The 12751-nt window shown below is 45.5% G+C and overlaps 1 protein-coding gene across 14 annotated transcripts in view; it reads left to right on the plus strand.

Moving 5' to 3' along the window:
• The window catches only part of FAM168A (family with sequence similarity 168 member A), a 150025-nt gene that overhangs the window by 62476 nt on the left and 74798 nt on the right, over positions 1-12751 (plus strand). For all 14 annotated transcript variants that reach the window (XM_090134269.1, XM_090134267.1, XM_090134264.1 and 11 more), the window contains one exon: positions 10699-10786. In XM_090134269.1, the coding sequence (XP_089990395.1) occupies positions 10717-10786 (70 nt within the window). In that variant the 5' untranslated portion in view covers positions 10699-10716. The remainder of the gene's footprint in view (positions 1-10698; positions 10787-12751) is intronic.

Genomic DNA, 12751 nt, shown 5'->3' on the forward strand with positions numbered 1-12751 from the left:
AAAAAGGTAAGAAGGAAGGAAAGAAAGAAAGAAGGAAGGAAAGAAGGAAAGAAAGAAGGAAGGAAGGAAGGAAAGAAAGAAGGAAGGAAGGAAGGAAAGAAAGAAGGAAGGAAGGAAGGAAGGAAGGAAGGAAAGAAAGAAGGAAGGAAGGAAGGAAGGAAAGAAAGAAGGAAGGAAGGAAGGAAGGAAAGAAAGAAGGAAGGAAGGAAAGAAAGAAGAAAAAAAGGTAAGAAAGAAGGAAAGAAAGAAGGAAGGAAGGAAAGAAGGAAGGAAGGAAAGAAGGAAAGAAAGAAGGAAGGAAGGAAAGAAGGAAAGAAAGAAGGAAGGAAGGAAAGAAGGAAAGAAGAAAAAAAGGTAAGAAGGAAAGAAAGAAAGAAGGAAGGAAAGAAAGGAGACCTTAGGGAAACATCTCACTGTGTAATGCCACTCGTTACAAAGGGCATGTTCCCATGCTCTGCAAATTGCAGAGGTCATGCTTACTCTCTCTGTTTGCCTTCCTCCTCTTTCCATCACGGACATTGTTTCCCACGTTGCCTGGCAATTGGCCTGAGGATCAACCAGGTCCTGCCCCATGCTCTGCACCATCGGTGTGCTCAGCATCTCAGAGAATCATGGACTCATCAAGGCTGGAGAAGACCTCTAAGATCCCCAAACCCAACCCATCCCACCATGCGCACTGACCATGTCCGTCTCCATCCTGGAGAGGGTGCACACTTCTTGCTATGGGATTTGTCTAAAGTCCCAGTATTTTCTACAACGCAGCTCCTTATTTGCTCTCTGTTTGTCATCCTCATTGCTGGAAGCTGTTAAAAGTGAATCCAGAAATTGGATTTTTAAAGAAAAGCATAGCATGCTCCACCCAGTATTTCACGAAATGCTGCGTTGGAACGCTGCGCCCATTTTTTGGGCATGTAAAAACAAAGCTGTGAGTTCATTAAAAGCTGATTGTAGATAAAAGCTTAAAAAAAAAAAAAAGGAAAAAAATGTAGTCCTCTGCCAGGCTGTGTTTTCCATCCCTGGTAACATCAATTTGGGCACTGTCAGAGGAAAGCTGGGAGAAGGGAGATTTCCTGAGTAGGTGGAGTGCACCTGTTGGATGATTGATAGGGTTAATTTAAGGCATGGATTGAATTGTTATGAAGAGTGATGGCTCAGAGGCTGCTATGTACAGAGATGTGTCTATCAGCATGAAAATAAACGTGTCGGAAATTGCTTGCAAATTAAGGACCTTATTTTATCCCCCCCAAAATAAGAATCCATAAATAAGGGGTATTTGTCTGTATTTGGGGTCGTGTGGGATCTGTGCAGAACAGACACTCGGAGCCTTGCTGTGAGCCATGTCCAGGTGAGGCCATGGGGAAAAGTTGGGATAATCTGTTGATTATTTTTTAAAAAAGTGAATTTGCTGAATCAATTAAATTACGAAATCAGTCTCTTGTGGTCGGGATTAACACGGGGATCCTGAAGCCGTGATCATCCACACATGGGGGAGAAATCCTTTTGGGGTGCATGGAAATGTTCTCATTTGAAGAGAAGTGTTTGCTGGGCTGCTTTGGGATGACAGCCAGCGAGTCAGCGTTTCCTTTCTAACATTTTTTGAGAGAATTATGTGGTTATTTTTTCATGTGAGCATGCACTGGTATTTTAAGAAGAACGTAGTGGCTGCTTTGCTCTTTGTCGACGTGGTGCCATTCTGCCCCAATCCCGCTGTATCCCCCCAAAAAAGCAGTCAGGCCACACTGAATTGGGATTTTCTCTTTTCAGCTGAGAGTGCTGATAGCAACTGCCGGCTGTGAGCTCCTTCAGACTTCATTGAAGCCCTTCCAAACTCTTTATTTTGGGAAGGAAAATCCGGAAACCTGTGAGGAGGGTTCACTGTTGACTTGCTGTGGCCTTTTATCCCTTCCTTTGTGTCTGCTGGGAGCGTTCCCAGGAGCCTGTAGGGCTGTTTGGGTGAACGGGAGCACTGCAGGCTGAAAAACTCCCTGGGTTTTGCAATGATTATGAAAAGAAAATGTGAATTCTGCACATTGCACGTGTTGTAGAAGCGCGTTGTGGACACACAGGGCTCGGTCTTCTATAGTGCCTACCCCCAACCCTGGGCACTCTCATGCTGAGCATTGAGCTTGTGTTTGAGTACAGCTTTGTGAGCTTACGTAGCCTTCCTTTACAGCTTTCAAGATCACAACCATCTGCTGTAAAGTTTCCTTCTCTTAAGCTGGTTCTGTGCTCTTGCACCAGGTGCTTTGGCAGCACCTTTCCATCGATGCATGGTTGGTAGGTTGGACTTGATGGACTCAGAAGTCTGTTGCAACCTTAATGACTCTGTGGTAGAGCAGTAGGCTTGCTTAGAGCTGCTAAAGAAACCTCAAGCCATAAGCAGGTCAAATATGACCATTAGATATTCAGGTTTTCACGACAGCGTTGATCCCCTTCTGTGCATCAGCCAAAGCCTTCTGTGGGCAAGGAGAGCTGGAAGTGATCAAATAAGCATTTGATCACTTTGAAATATAATAATAAATATAAGAAAATAAACCAGTTTACATCGTGTTCCCAACTTGAATTCCCTATGTGTCGATGGCTCCTAATAAGAATTGAAAAACAACTGCTTCACATCTCTGGTCTAAAGGAAGGTGTCCCTGCCTGTAGCAGGAGGGTTGGAACTGGATGGTCTTAAGGATCCCTTCCAACCCAAACCATTCTATGATTCTGAGGTTCTTCTTTTCTTATTTTGGACCAGTTGACCCCTAGGCAATAAAACACCTGCCTACGTTCTGCCAGTGAACGTTGTAAATATCAGATTTTCTTAACTTGAGACCTTTTACATGAAAAGAACTCCCAATGGATTTCTTCTGCTTATTTTTCACATGGTACAACACTGGCAGACCGTGCTGGCCAGGTGCTGCTGGTATTTCAATCTGGACCAGAAAAGAAAAGACTGGGGTCACGGGAGAGGACCTTGGAGGGCATCAAGGAGCCATTGTGGCTGGAAGTTGTAAATCACACAGTGGAAACCTGCAGGGTTTGAGTGCTGACCCAGTAAAGCTGGGAGGGTTCTGTTTTGTGTATTATTGAGAGGCCCTCTCAGTTCTGATTTAATTCCAGGAGTATTGTATTTCTGGTGCGTCAACTTTGTCCTCCATTCAGACACCAGTTTAGATCGTTATCCCGTTGCTGTGCGTGGGAAGATGTTTTCAGTATTCAGGATACAGCTGGGAAGTGGTTCTCCCTCACCGAGGAGAGTAATTGCAGAAATGGAAGGAAAGCAATTAGCAGTACTGGTTGGAAATTTTGGAGCAAAACGTAAATTAAAACGTGTCTTTGAGGATAACGTGACCTTTTCTGGCATTGAGTTCTTTTCTTTTTTTTTTTTTTGTGGGGTGGGTCTGAAGTTGGTTCATACCGTTTAGTTTGACCTTGTGGAAGAGAAAACACAACGTCGTGGGGTGGGATGAAACCAAGAGGTGGTTCTTCAGCTGTGGTTCGGATGTGCCAACCGCGTGCTCTACGAGTGGGAGTGGGCTCATTCTCAACCCAACCCCGACATGATTTGTGCTTTAATCCCTTTGAGATGGGGGTCTGCATCTCCACAAATGCTCCAGTCTTCTGTATTAAAACCAATACACGTGTGGCAGCAAGGCTTCGGCTCTGGAGCTCTCTTGGTCTGCGTTACCGTGAGCTCATCGCCCACCGCTCCCCTCTGGGCTTCTCATCTGCTGCAGAGAGAAGCTGTAGGGGTGATGGATTGCTTAATACTTACAAAAAGCTCGGAAGAGGGGAAGCTTGTTTTTATTAGTGCATAAATTGTATTTTATGAATATTATTTTTGTGGCTGGTTTTATGTCTGGCTCCTAAATTATACCTTCTATTAGCGGGAGAGCAGTGGTTGGCTGAGCAGCTCTGGAGCAGCTCGAGGAGCCTCGGATAAGAAAGATAACAGAGAATATTTTGCTTTTTTTCACAGTGACAGGTTGAAAGTTATCACGATGATTTAAGATCGATGTTTACAATCCAGGGAGAAACCAAAGTTTCAGTAATTTTATGGTAGGTCAAATTCTGTGCTAAGTTAACCAGAAGCGCTGGGTGCTGTTCAGTGCCTGTCACTAAACATCATCACGGCTGATGGGGTAAATAAACTGCTGTGATCTGGTGGGTGAGGCATCTTGAAATTTTATGTTTTGTGGATGTGCTCCAGGATAAATAGAGATGAATGGAGAACTGGGAACAGCAGCCTGAGCCTTGCTGCCCCTCAGGGTTTCTTGTGTCCAGCCAGGTACCAGGGAAACTTTTGACCTGAGCCAGTAGGAAAGCTCTTTGGAAAGCAAACGGTATCTTTAATATCTCCTTAACATCTTAATGATCAATGCAGAAGGATCGAGTGCATCCTCAGCAGTTTGCTGATGACGCCGAGTTGGGTGATGCAGTTGATAGGACAGAAGGAAGGGACTCCATCCAGAGGGTCCTGGACACACTCAAAAAAAAAAGTGGGCACGTGAGAACCTAATGAGGTTCCACAAGGCCAAGTGCCCATCCAGGGCAGTGCCCAAGGCCACAGATTGGGCTGTGGGTACTGAACTACGGGAGGTGTCCCTGCTTGGCTGGGGCTGGGGGGGCTTTGAGGACCCTTCCAACCCAAACCAGTCTGTGGTTCTGGGGTTATGTCAGAGATCAAGAAGCTTAAGACTGTGGAGGGAGAGGGGGATGTGAGAAACACCATCCCCAGGGGTGTTCTGGAACCTTGGGGATGTGGCACTGAGGGGCACCGTTAGTGGGCATGGTGGGGTGAGCTTGGGTTGGTCTTGGGGATCTGAGAGCTCTTTTCCAACCTTCATGATTCTGTGATTCCACAATCTGTGGGTCACCTGGTCCCACACAGCAGCACCCTCCCCATGGCTTTCCTAATGGCCAACCCAGATCTCCAAAGCCATCAGTTGTGCAGAGGTAGAATCAGAGAGGTTTCCAGCTGTGTATCCTGGGATGTCTTCTTAGCAAAACACAACAAACTCGTGTTGTTCAGATGAAAGCATTGAGATAATCACCAGAGGAAGATGTGTCTCAGTTGGAGGGCAGGATGGGAGCACTGCATGCAGCAGTACAGCAGGGTTTGCTTCAAAAGGAAAAGTCAGCAAGGTCTCAAGTTGAAGGAATTAATGGGGATATATCAGTGAATGCCTTTGAGAACTACTGGGAGTTGGTGTTGGACACACAGGGACACACAAGTTAGGTATCTTTAAAAATGCTTTTATTTATTGGTTACCTGCTGGGGAAATCCATCTATCTTGTAGATGTAAAGCACAGAATTTGTAATGCTGGTTCATCTGCATGCAGACATCTCGCTCTCTGAATACCAATTAATATGGCATCACTTTGTGTTAGAATCACTTTTTTATTCTAATTGCTGAAGTCTTGTTGTAGGGAACTGCTTTCACATTTGAAGGCCAAAGGGTGTTTGTAGAAGTTCCAGCCCAGGACATGGGTTTCTTTTATTGTATTTTTTTATCCTATTTAGTGTAATTGAATGATGAAGTTATTTAGATCCTCTGGCTTCTAGGTCCATCATAAACTTCAGCAATGGGAACATGAAAATTTTTCATTCCTCAGCACTTATTTTTGGGTCAGCATGAGGTTGGTAATGTCTTTGTGCTTACAAATGAGCCATTACATTTTTCATGTCATGAACACACAGGCACGTTCCCATTTTGTGTTCTACAAAATGCAAGCTTTAACCCTAACCCTAACCCTAACCCTAACCTTAAACTTGCACTTTTTGCAAGTGAAAAAGCCCCCAAACAACTGATGAACTAACAAATCTGAAGTCGTCCTGTTTGGAAACACATTGGAATAACCTTTTCTCTGGATGGAAGAAAAGAGAAACAGAGTTACCAAGGTTGGAAGAGACCTCCAAGATCATCCAGTCCAACTGTCCACCCACCACCAATGGTAATCACTAAACCATGTCCCTGAACACAACATCTGAATGTTCCTTGAACTCCTCCAGGGTCAGTGGCTCATGGTCAAAGTGTAGCTGAGGCGTAGTTAAAGAGATAAAAGCAGACACTGTGTTGCACAACCAAAACTTAGGGTTAATAATTCATAGTTAAATGAAGTGTTGAACTTTTTCTGTAGCCTGGCCTTCCTTCGGTTCACCTGTCTAAATCAGTTAATTTTTTTTTAAATTACGTTTTATTCTGTTAATAAAAGATGAAGCCAAACAGTGTTGGTTTTAACCAGATTCTTCTCTAAAACCTGTGACAGGTTAAATATTATTCTCTACTTGAGATGTGTTCATTCTGCTATGTCCAGAGAAGTCTACTTTGCCCAAAGCTTTGGGTGCCCCAACCTTGGAGGTGCCCAAGGCCATGGATGGAGGCTTGAGGACCCTTCCAACACAGCCATGTTGTGATTCTATCTAATTTTTTGTTGTGTAGGTAGGAAGTGCTGGTTGTGAAAACAGCGTTGTGTGGAAAGCTGAGCTCGTGTGCATTTCCCTTCAAAACGTGGATAGAAAGTTAATTGAATTACTTTTTGACAGATCCCAAGTGAGGGTCAAACTTCAAATGGCTTAACTGAAAAATTGTCAGAAAATTATTGGAATGAGAACGCAGTGTAAGGTCAGGAGAGCTTTTTGTGTTCAGGGAGGTTTGGGCTGAATACAATTAGCGTGTGACTTGTATGAAACGGATTTTAAACATTGATGTGCAGATGAAGAAGCAAATCTCTCTTCTGGGTTTGTCTTTGTTCACAGCCTCTAATGTTTGGTTCCATGCTGGCTGACAAGAAATAGAGTTTTTGGTGTGTGCATGGAGAAAATGCCACTCTATTTCAAAAGAAAAACATTAGAGCAAAAAGCACTTACGTTCCCATTTCAAAAAAGGCTACAGAATCATTAAGGCTAGGGAAGACCTCTCAGATCCCCATGTCCGACCTCAGCCCACCCCCATCATGACCACATCCCGATGGCACATTGCAACCAAAATGCTGTGGAAGGCTGAAAAGTGCAACACAAGGGCTGACACAGGGCGAGATGGAGCGGTGTGCCTCATCCACAATAGCTCACCTTCACATTGTTTACTCTTTTCATTGCAGTTGTGTCTAAATTTATGATTCAATCTACAATTCAATTTCCCAAGAACGTGAAAGATGCGCCTGTCACAGCCAGCCTCCCTCTTTTAAGAATACTGTAAAATATATTTATTTCTAAGCAACACTATGGTTGGAAAATCTTCTTCGCTTAGTCTGCAGACAACGTGAAAAATAACTTCATCACCTTCCTGAAGCTTGCACGCTGGATTTGTGCTTTCCTTTTAGAATTCCTCCCATCTCCTTCAGCACTATCTCTCTTTTCCTCTGCTTTCATGAAGGTGGTGGGCTCACCATCCCTGGAGGTGTTCCAGAGCCGTGGAGATGTGGCACTGAGGGATGTGGTTGGTAGAGTTGGGTTGGGATTGGGCTTGGGGATCTTGGAGGTCTTCTCCAACCTCAGTGATTCGATGATATTGTGTGTGGCAGAAGTGGACAGTGCCTTCAGATCTGTGTATTGGGGTGGGAGATGCTGCTTCCACCAATAGAAATATTTGCATTAAAATTTGTGTGTAAAATTGTTGATGGCCATCAACGTTGGAGGACTCAAAACTTTGATTGCTTTGGGAAGCAATGAAGGTGGTCCCGGACAGAGCTCTTCCAAAGGCACAAAGCAAACCAACATCAGGAAACCAATGGTGCATAGGAAGGATAAAATAGAAAGAAATGTCACCAGGTTACAGCCAGAAAGTATCCCAAGACTGTTTGCTCGCAGCCCATTCCCATGGCATTGCAGCTGGGGTCACTCCTTCAGCTCTTAGTGGGCTCTCAGCAGCTTCCAGGCAGTGGAGCATCACAGAATCACAGAATGGCCAGGGTTGGAAGGGACCTCAAGGATCATGAATCTCCAACCCCCCAGCCACATGCAGGGCCACCAACCATCCCACCTAATGCTAGACCAGGCTGCCCAGGGCCCCATCCAACCTGGCCTTGAACACCTCCAGGGATGGGGCATCCACAGCCTCCCTGGGCAGCCTGAGCATCGCTGCTGTGGGGATTGGGGAGCTGTGGGAGCTCCATGCAGCGCAGCCATACTTGCAGTTGTCTGCTCATCATTCATTTCTGTTAGCCTTCTTGTTGTGCACTCGTGGCCGTGAGCAAATGCTGCAAGTCATTGTGAGGAGGGAGGTTTAATTTGGCTAATCCTTTTTTATTCCCGTTTCAGTGTTACTTTCCGAATGCCACAATGCAGTGCCTGTAATGAATTTAAAATGGGGTTTTGAATGGTATTGTCTTGCAGAATGTATCGGAAGCTCATCTGAATGTGCTTTAAGATGCTAAAAAGAAAGAAAATCATCTGTCTGAAATGCATTGAGTCTTCCATGCTGGCTGGAGGTAATGCCACGCATACCAAGTGGGGAGGAAGCACCTCTTCCTCACTGGGCTCTCAACCCCATTGTGTGATTATAATCTGTCTGTCTTGGCGAAGAGGCATTTTCTTTTGTCCTTCTCAAGAAGTGTTCTTTGCCTTTTGGCACAGCACCCAGACATATGCAGTGGTGTTCACCGAATTGTTCTTTATCTAAAGGAGGAGCAAGAGGGGATGTGGAGAGGTGAGGGGAAGCTGAGCCCTGCTGATCTCATGCCTGTATTGGATTTTATGCCTCGTTTCTCATCCATTAGCTCTCTTCCTTTTCCTCTCAGCTCCTGTTTGTTGCATTTCTGACTTAAGGCATCGTGTCTATGTAGGAACTGTTAGGTTATGTGCTTTGCTGTGCTGTGATTCAGAGCACAGTTGCAGTGGGGAGGTGGCTCCCACCAACTGTGTTGTTATTTCCACGCACAGAGCAGTTCTGATGTGTGTGGACCACGTTTCTTTCAGCAGCTCCACTCTCATTGCCTACCCAGTGTCCTCCAAACTCTCATGGGACACCATTTCAGTGGTGAAAACCAATGCTGGTCCAGTGGGTTCCTTCAAACCATGCACCAGGTGGGACATTCAGTCTGGAAGAGCAAAGCCCAAACCAAATCTCCTCCGACAGGAACCCTCAAAGCACGGTGCATTGCTGTAGGAGCCTCAACATGAGTTCTGTAATCTCCTGATTGCTTCTGGTTGCACCCAGGTTTTGGGTTCGTTAGAGTGCTGCTTCTCGTCAGAATGGCTTATGGCCATTTGGAACTCCCTCTTGCCTTATTCCCACCATCGATGTGAAACCTCCACTGCAGGGCCATGGTGGATGTGAGCTGAAAGAAAAAAGTCATTGAAGGAGGCACGAGCAAAGCATCTGGGTGAAAAGAGGTATTTTTGGCTACAGTGGATGCAGCTCTGTATACACTGAGCTGTGATGGCACTCCTCAGCCACTCCTCACACCCTTTGCCCTCCAGACCCCTCCCCATCTCTGTAGCCTTCCTTTGGACGTCCTCTGATTGAACTGGTATTGTGGTACCCAGCAAGCAGTGCATGGCTGCTCCACGCTGGCATCCCATAGCCAACACCACAGCCATCCCACGGAGCCTTGTGCTCACTCACAAATCCCTCCAGTGCCAGTTCCTGCAGTGTGCCTTACAGCTGTCGTTGCCTTTGCTTTGGCTATTGCTCTTTGTCTGCTAACTTGGGGGTGGAGGGGCGGCTAATTAATTAAGCAGTAATTGTTGTCAAGTCAGTTGTTCCTAGCATTTAACATTTGACTTGTTTACCGTCCTGAGGTACGGCGGAAGGAGTTAATGATCTAACAAATTGCACATCCATCATGAGAGCCTTGCTTGGAAAGGACAACTGTATTTACGAGCTGTAAAACAGTGCGTTTTCAAACCTCACATTTTGGAGAAGCATCGTCGGGGTTCGCCTTTGGAACTGTCGCTAGCTAGCTGCAGAGACAAATGTGTCGCCTAATAAAGCTTAACGACTGGTTTTCCTATTAATCAGAATTGAGAATGTGCTTCATTAAGATAATTAACTGAGCAGTTGCTTAACTGACAACTGATAGACACAAATTCCCAAGCTACTTGTTTTCCTCTAAATAAAACTCGACGGAAGACAGCGGGTGCTGCTGTTGGAGATGAGCCATCTTGCCGTGTCCATGACCACCCCAAACAGCCACTGCGTGCCCTGAGCAGCCCCACAAATGCTTGTGCAGCACCCAGGGCTTAGGCATGAGGTTGCTGGAGTCAGTTTTGAGTTGCTCTCCATTTCGCTGGGTCTTTTGTTGGCTCATTGCTGAAAGGTTGGTTCTCCATTCTCGTTGTCTTCGTTACCCGGTAAACATTGACTCTGCTGAAGGGGTGAATTCCTCTGCTCAATTTCTGGCTTTTCCTGGTTGATCACTGCACGGTAGATGCTGGGTTATGAATCCTGAGGCCCATGAAGGTAGGGGATATGTGAAATTAATCTGTTCCATTTATAGGCAGTCTGTGCAACGGCGAAGAAGTTAGAGGAAATAATGGACAGATCCAAAACTTGAATGATGGAATGCACTATCTGGTTGTAACATCAAGCTGTAAATCCTTTTTTTTTTTTTTTCTCAGCTCACAGTGTCCTGAATTATAATGTAATAATCCTAGCAAACAGCACTGCTACGGACCTCAGAACGGGAGCACAGTGCAGGCAGCTGTCTCACCTCTGCTTTCTTTTTGTCTGCAGAGTTCCTGTCTCACCTCTGCTTTCTTTTTGTCTGCAGAGTTCCTGATCTTCCACCATGAACCCTGTTTACAGCCCCGTTCAGCCTGGGGCTCCCTATGGAAACCCGAAGAACATGGCGTACACAGGTAGGTCCAAGAACGTCCCTGTTGGGTGGAGGGAGCAGGGCATCGTTAATGAGTGTTGATTCCCTTAATTAAGGGAGAAGTGAGGTTAATGAGAAGAAATTGGACCTCCCTTGGTGGAGCCAGTTATTTGGGGAGCACGCTGTTGTTATCGTGGGTGATGATTTACACTGGGTTGTTGACTGATTGATTGCTTTTGTTTTCAAATTACACTTTGGTGAGTTGATCCTAGGTTGAAGATTGAGGCCCGTGTCTGCTTGAAGCCCTGTGTTTAGAACTCAGTTGCCTAAAAGTGTCATCTTTAGTGCCTGAAAAAGGCATTGGGTTTATGCTCGCCGTAATTGTGCGACTGGCAGGGAGCTGATGTGTAGTGATGGAGAAAGAACTGAGCTCAGTGAGGGGTTGTGCTTTGGGAAGAAACCTCAATTTGAGTGTCTGTGTTCTTCCCTGGGCGTTGTTTCCCCAGCACGTATTCTGATGGTGTAACCCTTCCTGCCTTCCATCTCGGAACGCTCTTCCTTCTAACATTTTGTTGAGTGTCATTACCTATTAATTAGCTATTAAGTGCCACGTTTGTGTTCACTTTACCAGCTGTATGAGTTGACTTTAAGCCACACTTGTGAGACTGCTTTGTGGAGAGAAGTGGTCAACAGCACATGGAAACGAGCATCCAATACTCTCAGCTGTTTCATCTGCTCATTGTTGGCTCTGCTCCCTCTGTCTGGCAGCAGATCTGTCCTGCTGTGTTGCTGGAGGAGTCCTGGCTGATAACTCCAGTATGGAGAGTTCCTCAAAGAGGTTTTGCCCTATTTTGATCCACCGTTTCTCTTTTCTCCAGTCAAATTTATGCATGCTGCTTAGTTGGAGATACTTCACGCAGGGAAACTTTGGTCTTCCAGTCAAAGCATGAGAGGCTTTGGGAAAAATTCTCTGTGAATAATCAGAAATATCACAGAGAGAGAGGACTGCAGACTCCAGCAGTGCTCAGGTGGGAGAAGGAGTTCCAAAGTGCACTGGAGAGAGCAGCAATTCTGTGCTTTGCAGTGTTTGGATGGATTTGACAAGAGTCTGCTTCTCTCCCACTTTACTTTCTTTGCATGTGCTTGAAACTCCACGTTAAATACTTATTGAATTTTCTTCATCTGCTTTTGAACAGCCATGGATGTTAGGTTGGATATGAGGAGGAAGTTTTTGAGCCAGAGGGTGGTGAGGCACTGGAACAGGTTGCCCAAGGAGGCTGTGGATGCCCCATCCCTGCAGGCATTCAAGGCCAGGCTGGATGTGGCTCTGGGCAGCCTGGTCTGCTGGTTGGTGACCTGCACACAGCAGGGGGTTGGAACTGGATGAGCATTGAGGTCCATTTCAACCCAGGCCAATTTTATTTAAACACCAAGGTGCAGATATTCATTTCTTACCTTGTACCTTCATTTTTCCAGAGGGAGAAATTTAGAGGGTGATTTCTGTTTTAAATGAACCAATTCTACGTGACTGCATTCTGAATAAGTCGAATGGTGACATTAATAGGAAATTATCTTCTAAAATAACCTGCTGGTTAATCACCATGAAGATTATGTTGTGCATTCAGATGTTTAAAGCCATTGTCCTCCTTGCTCGTGGCAGCTCCAGCAGGCATCCTTGTGGGGCTGGTTTCACCCCAAACTTCAGCCATTCATCTTCCAGAGTTTGTGATGTGCAGCATGACCTGAGGCCGGAAGGTTGGAAGAGATGGGACTCAAGGAAATGTCCTAAGGTCCTTGGGTATGTCAGTGGGAACTCAAACATAGGAAGATTCAAGTGGCTGCATGGATACAAAGCAGTAACTGGGTCATGTTGATGCTTGGCTTTCCCATTTTCTTAGTTTAGACGAAGAGCTATTTCTTTGCTAGGCAAGTAGTATTCCAGAATGCCCTTTAAATATGAATTTGTCGAATATTTGGTGGGAAAACTGATGTTACACTGCAAAAAGGG

The sequence above is a fragment of the Phasianus colchicus genome, chromosome 1 (genome assembly GCF_987193195.1).
Source record: "Phasianus colchicus chromosome 1, bPhaCol1.hap1.1, whole genome shotgun sequence".
Lineage (NCBI taxonomy): Eukaryota > Metazoa > Chordata > Aves > Galliformes > Phasianidae > Phasianus > Phasianus colchicus.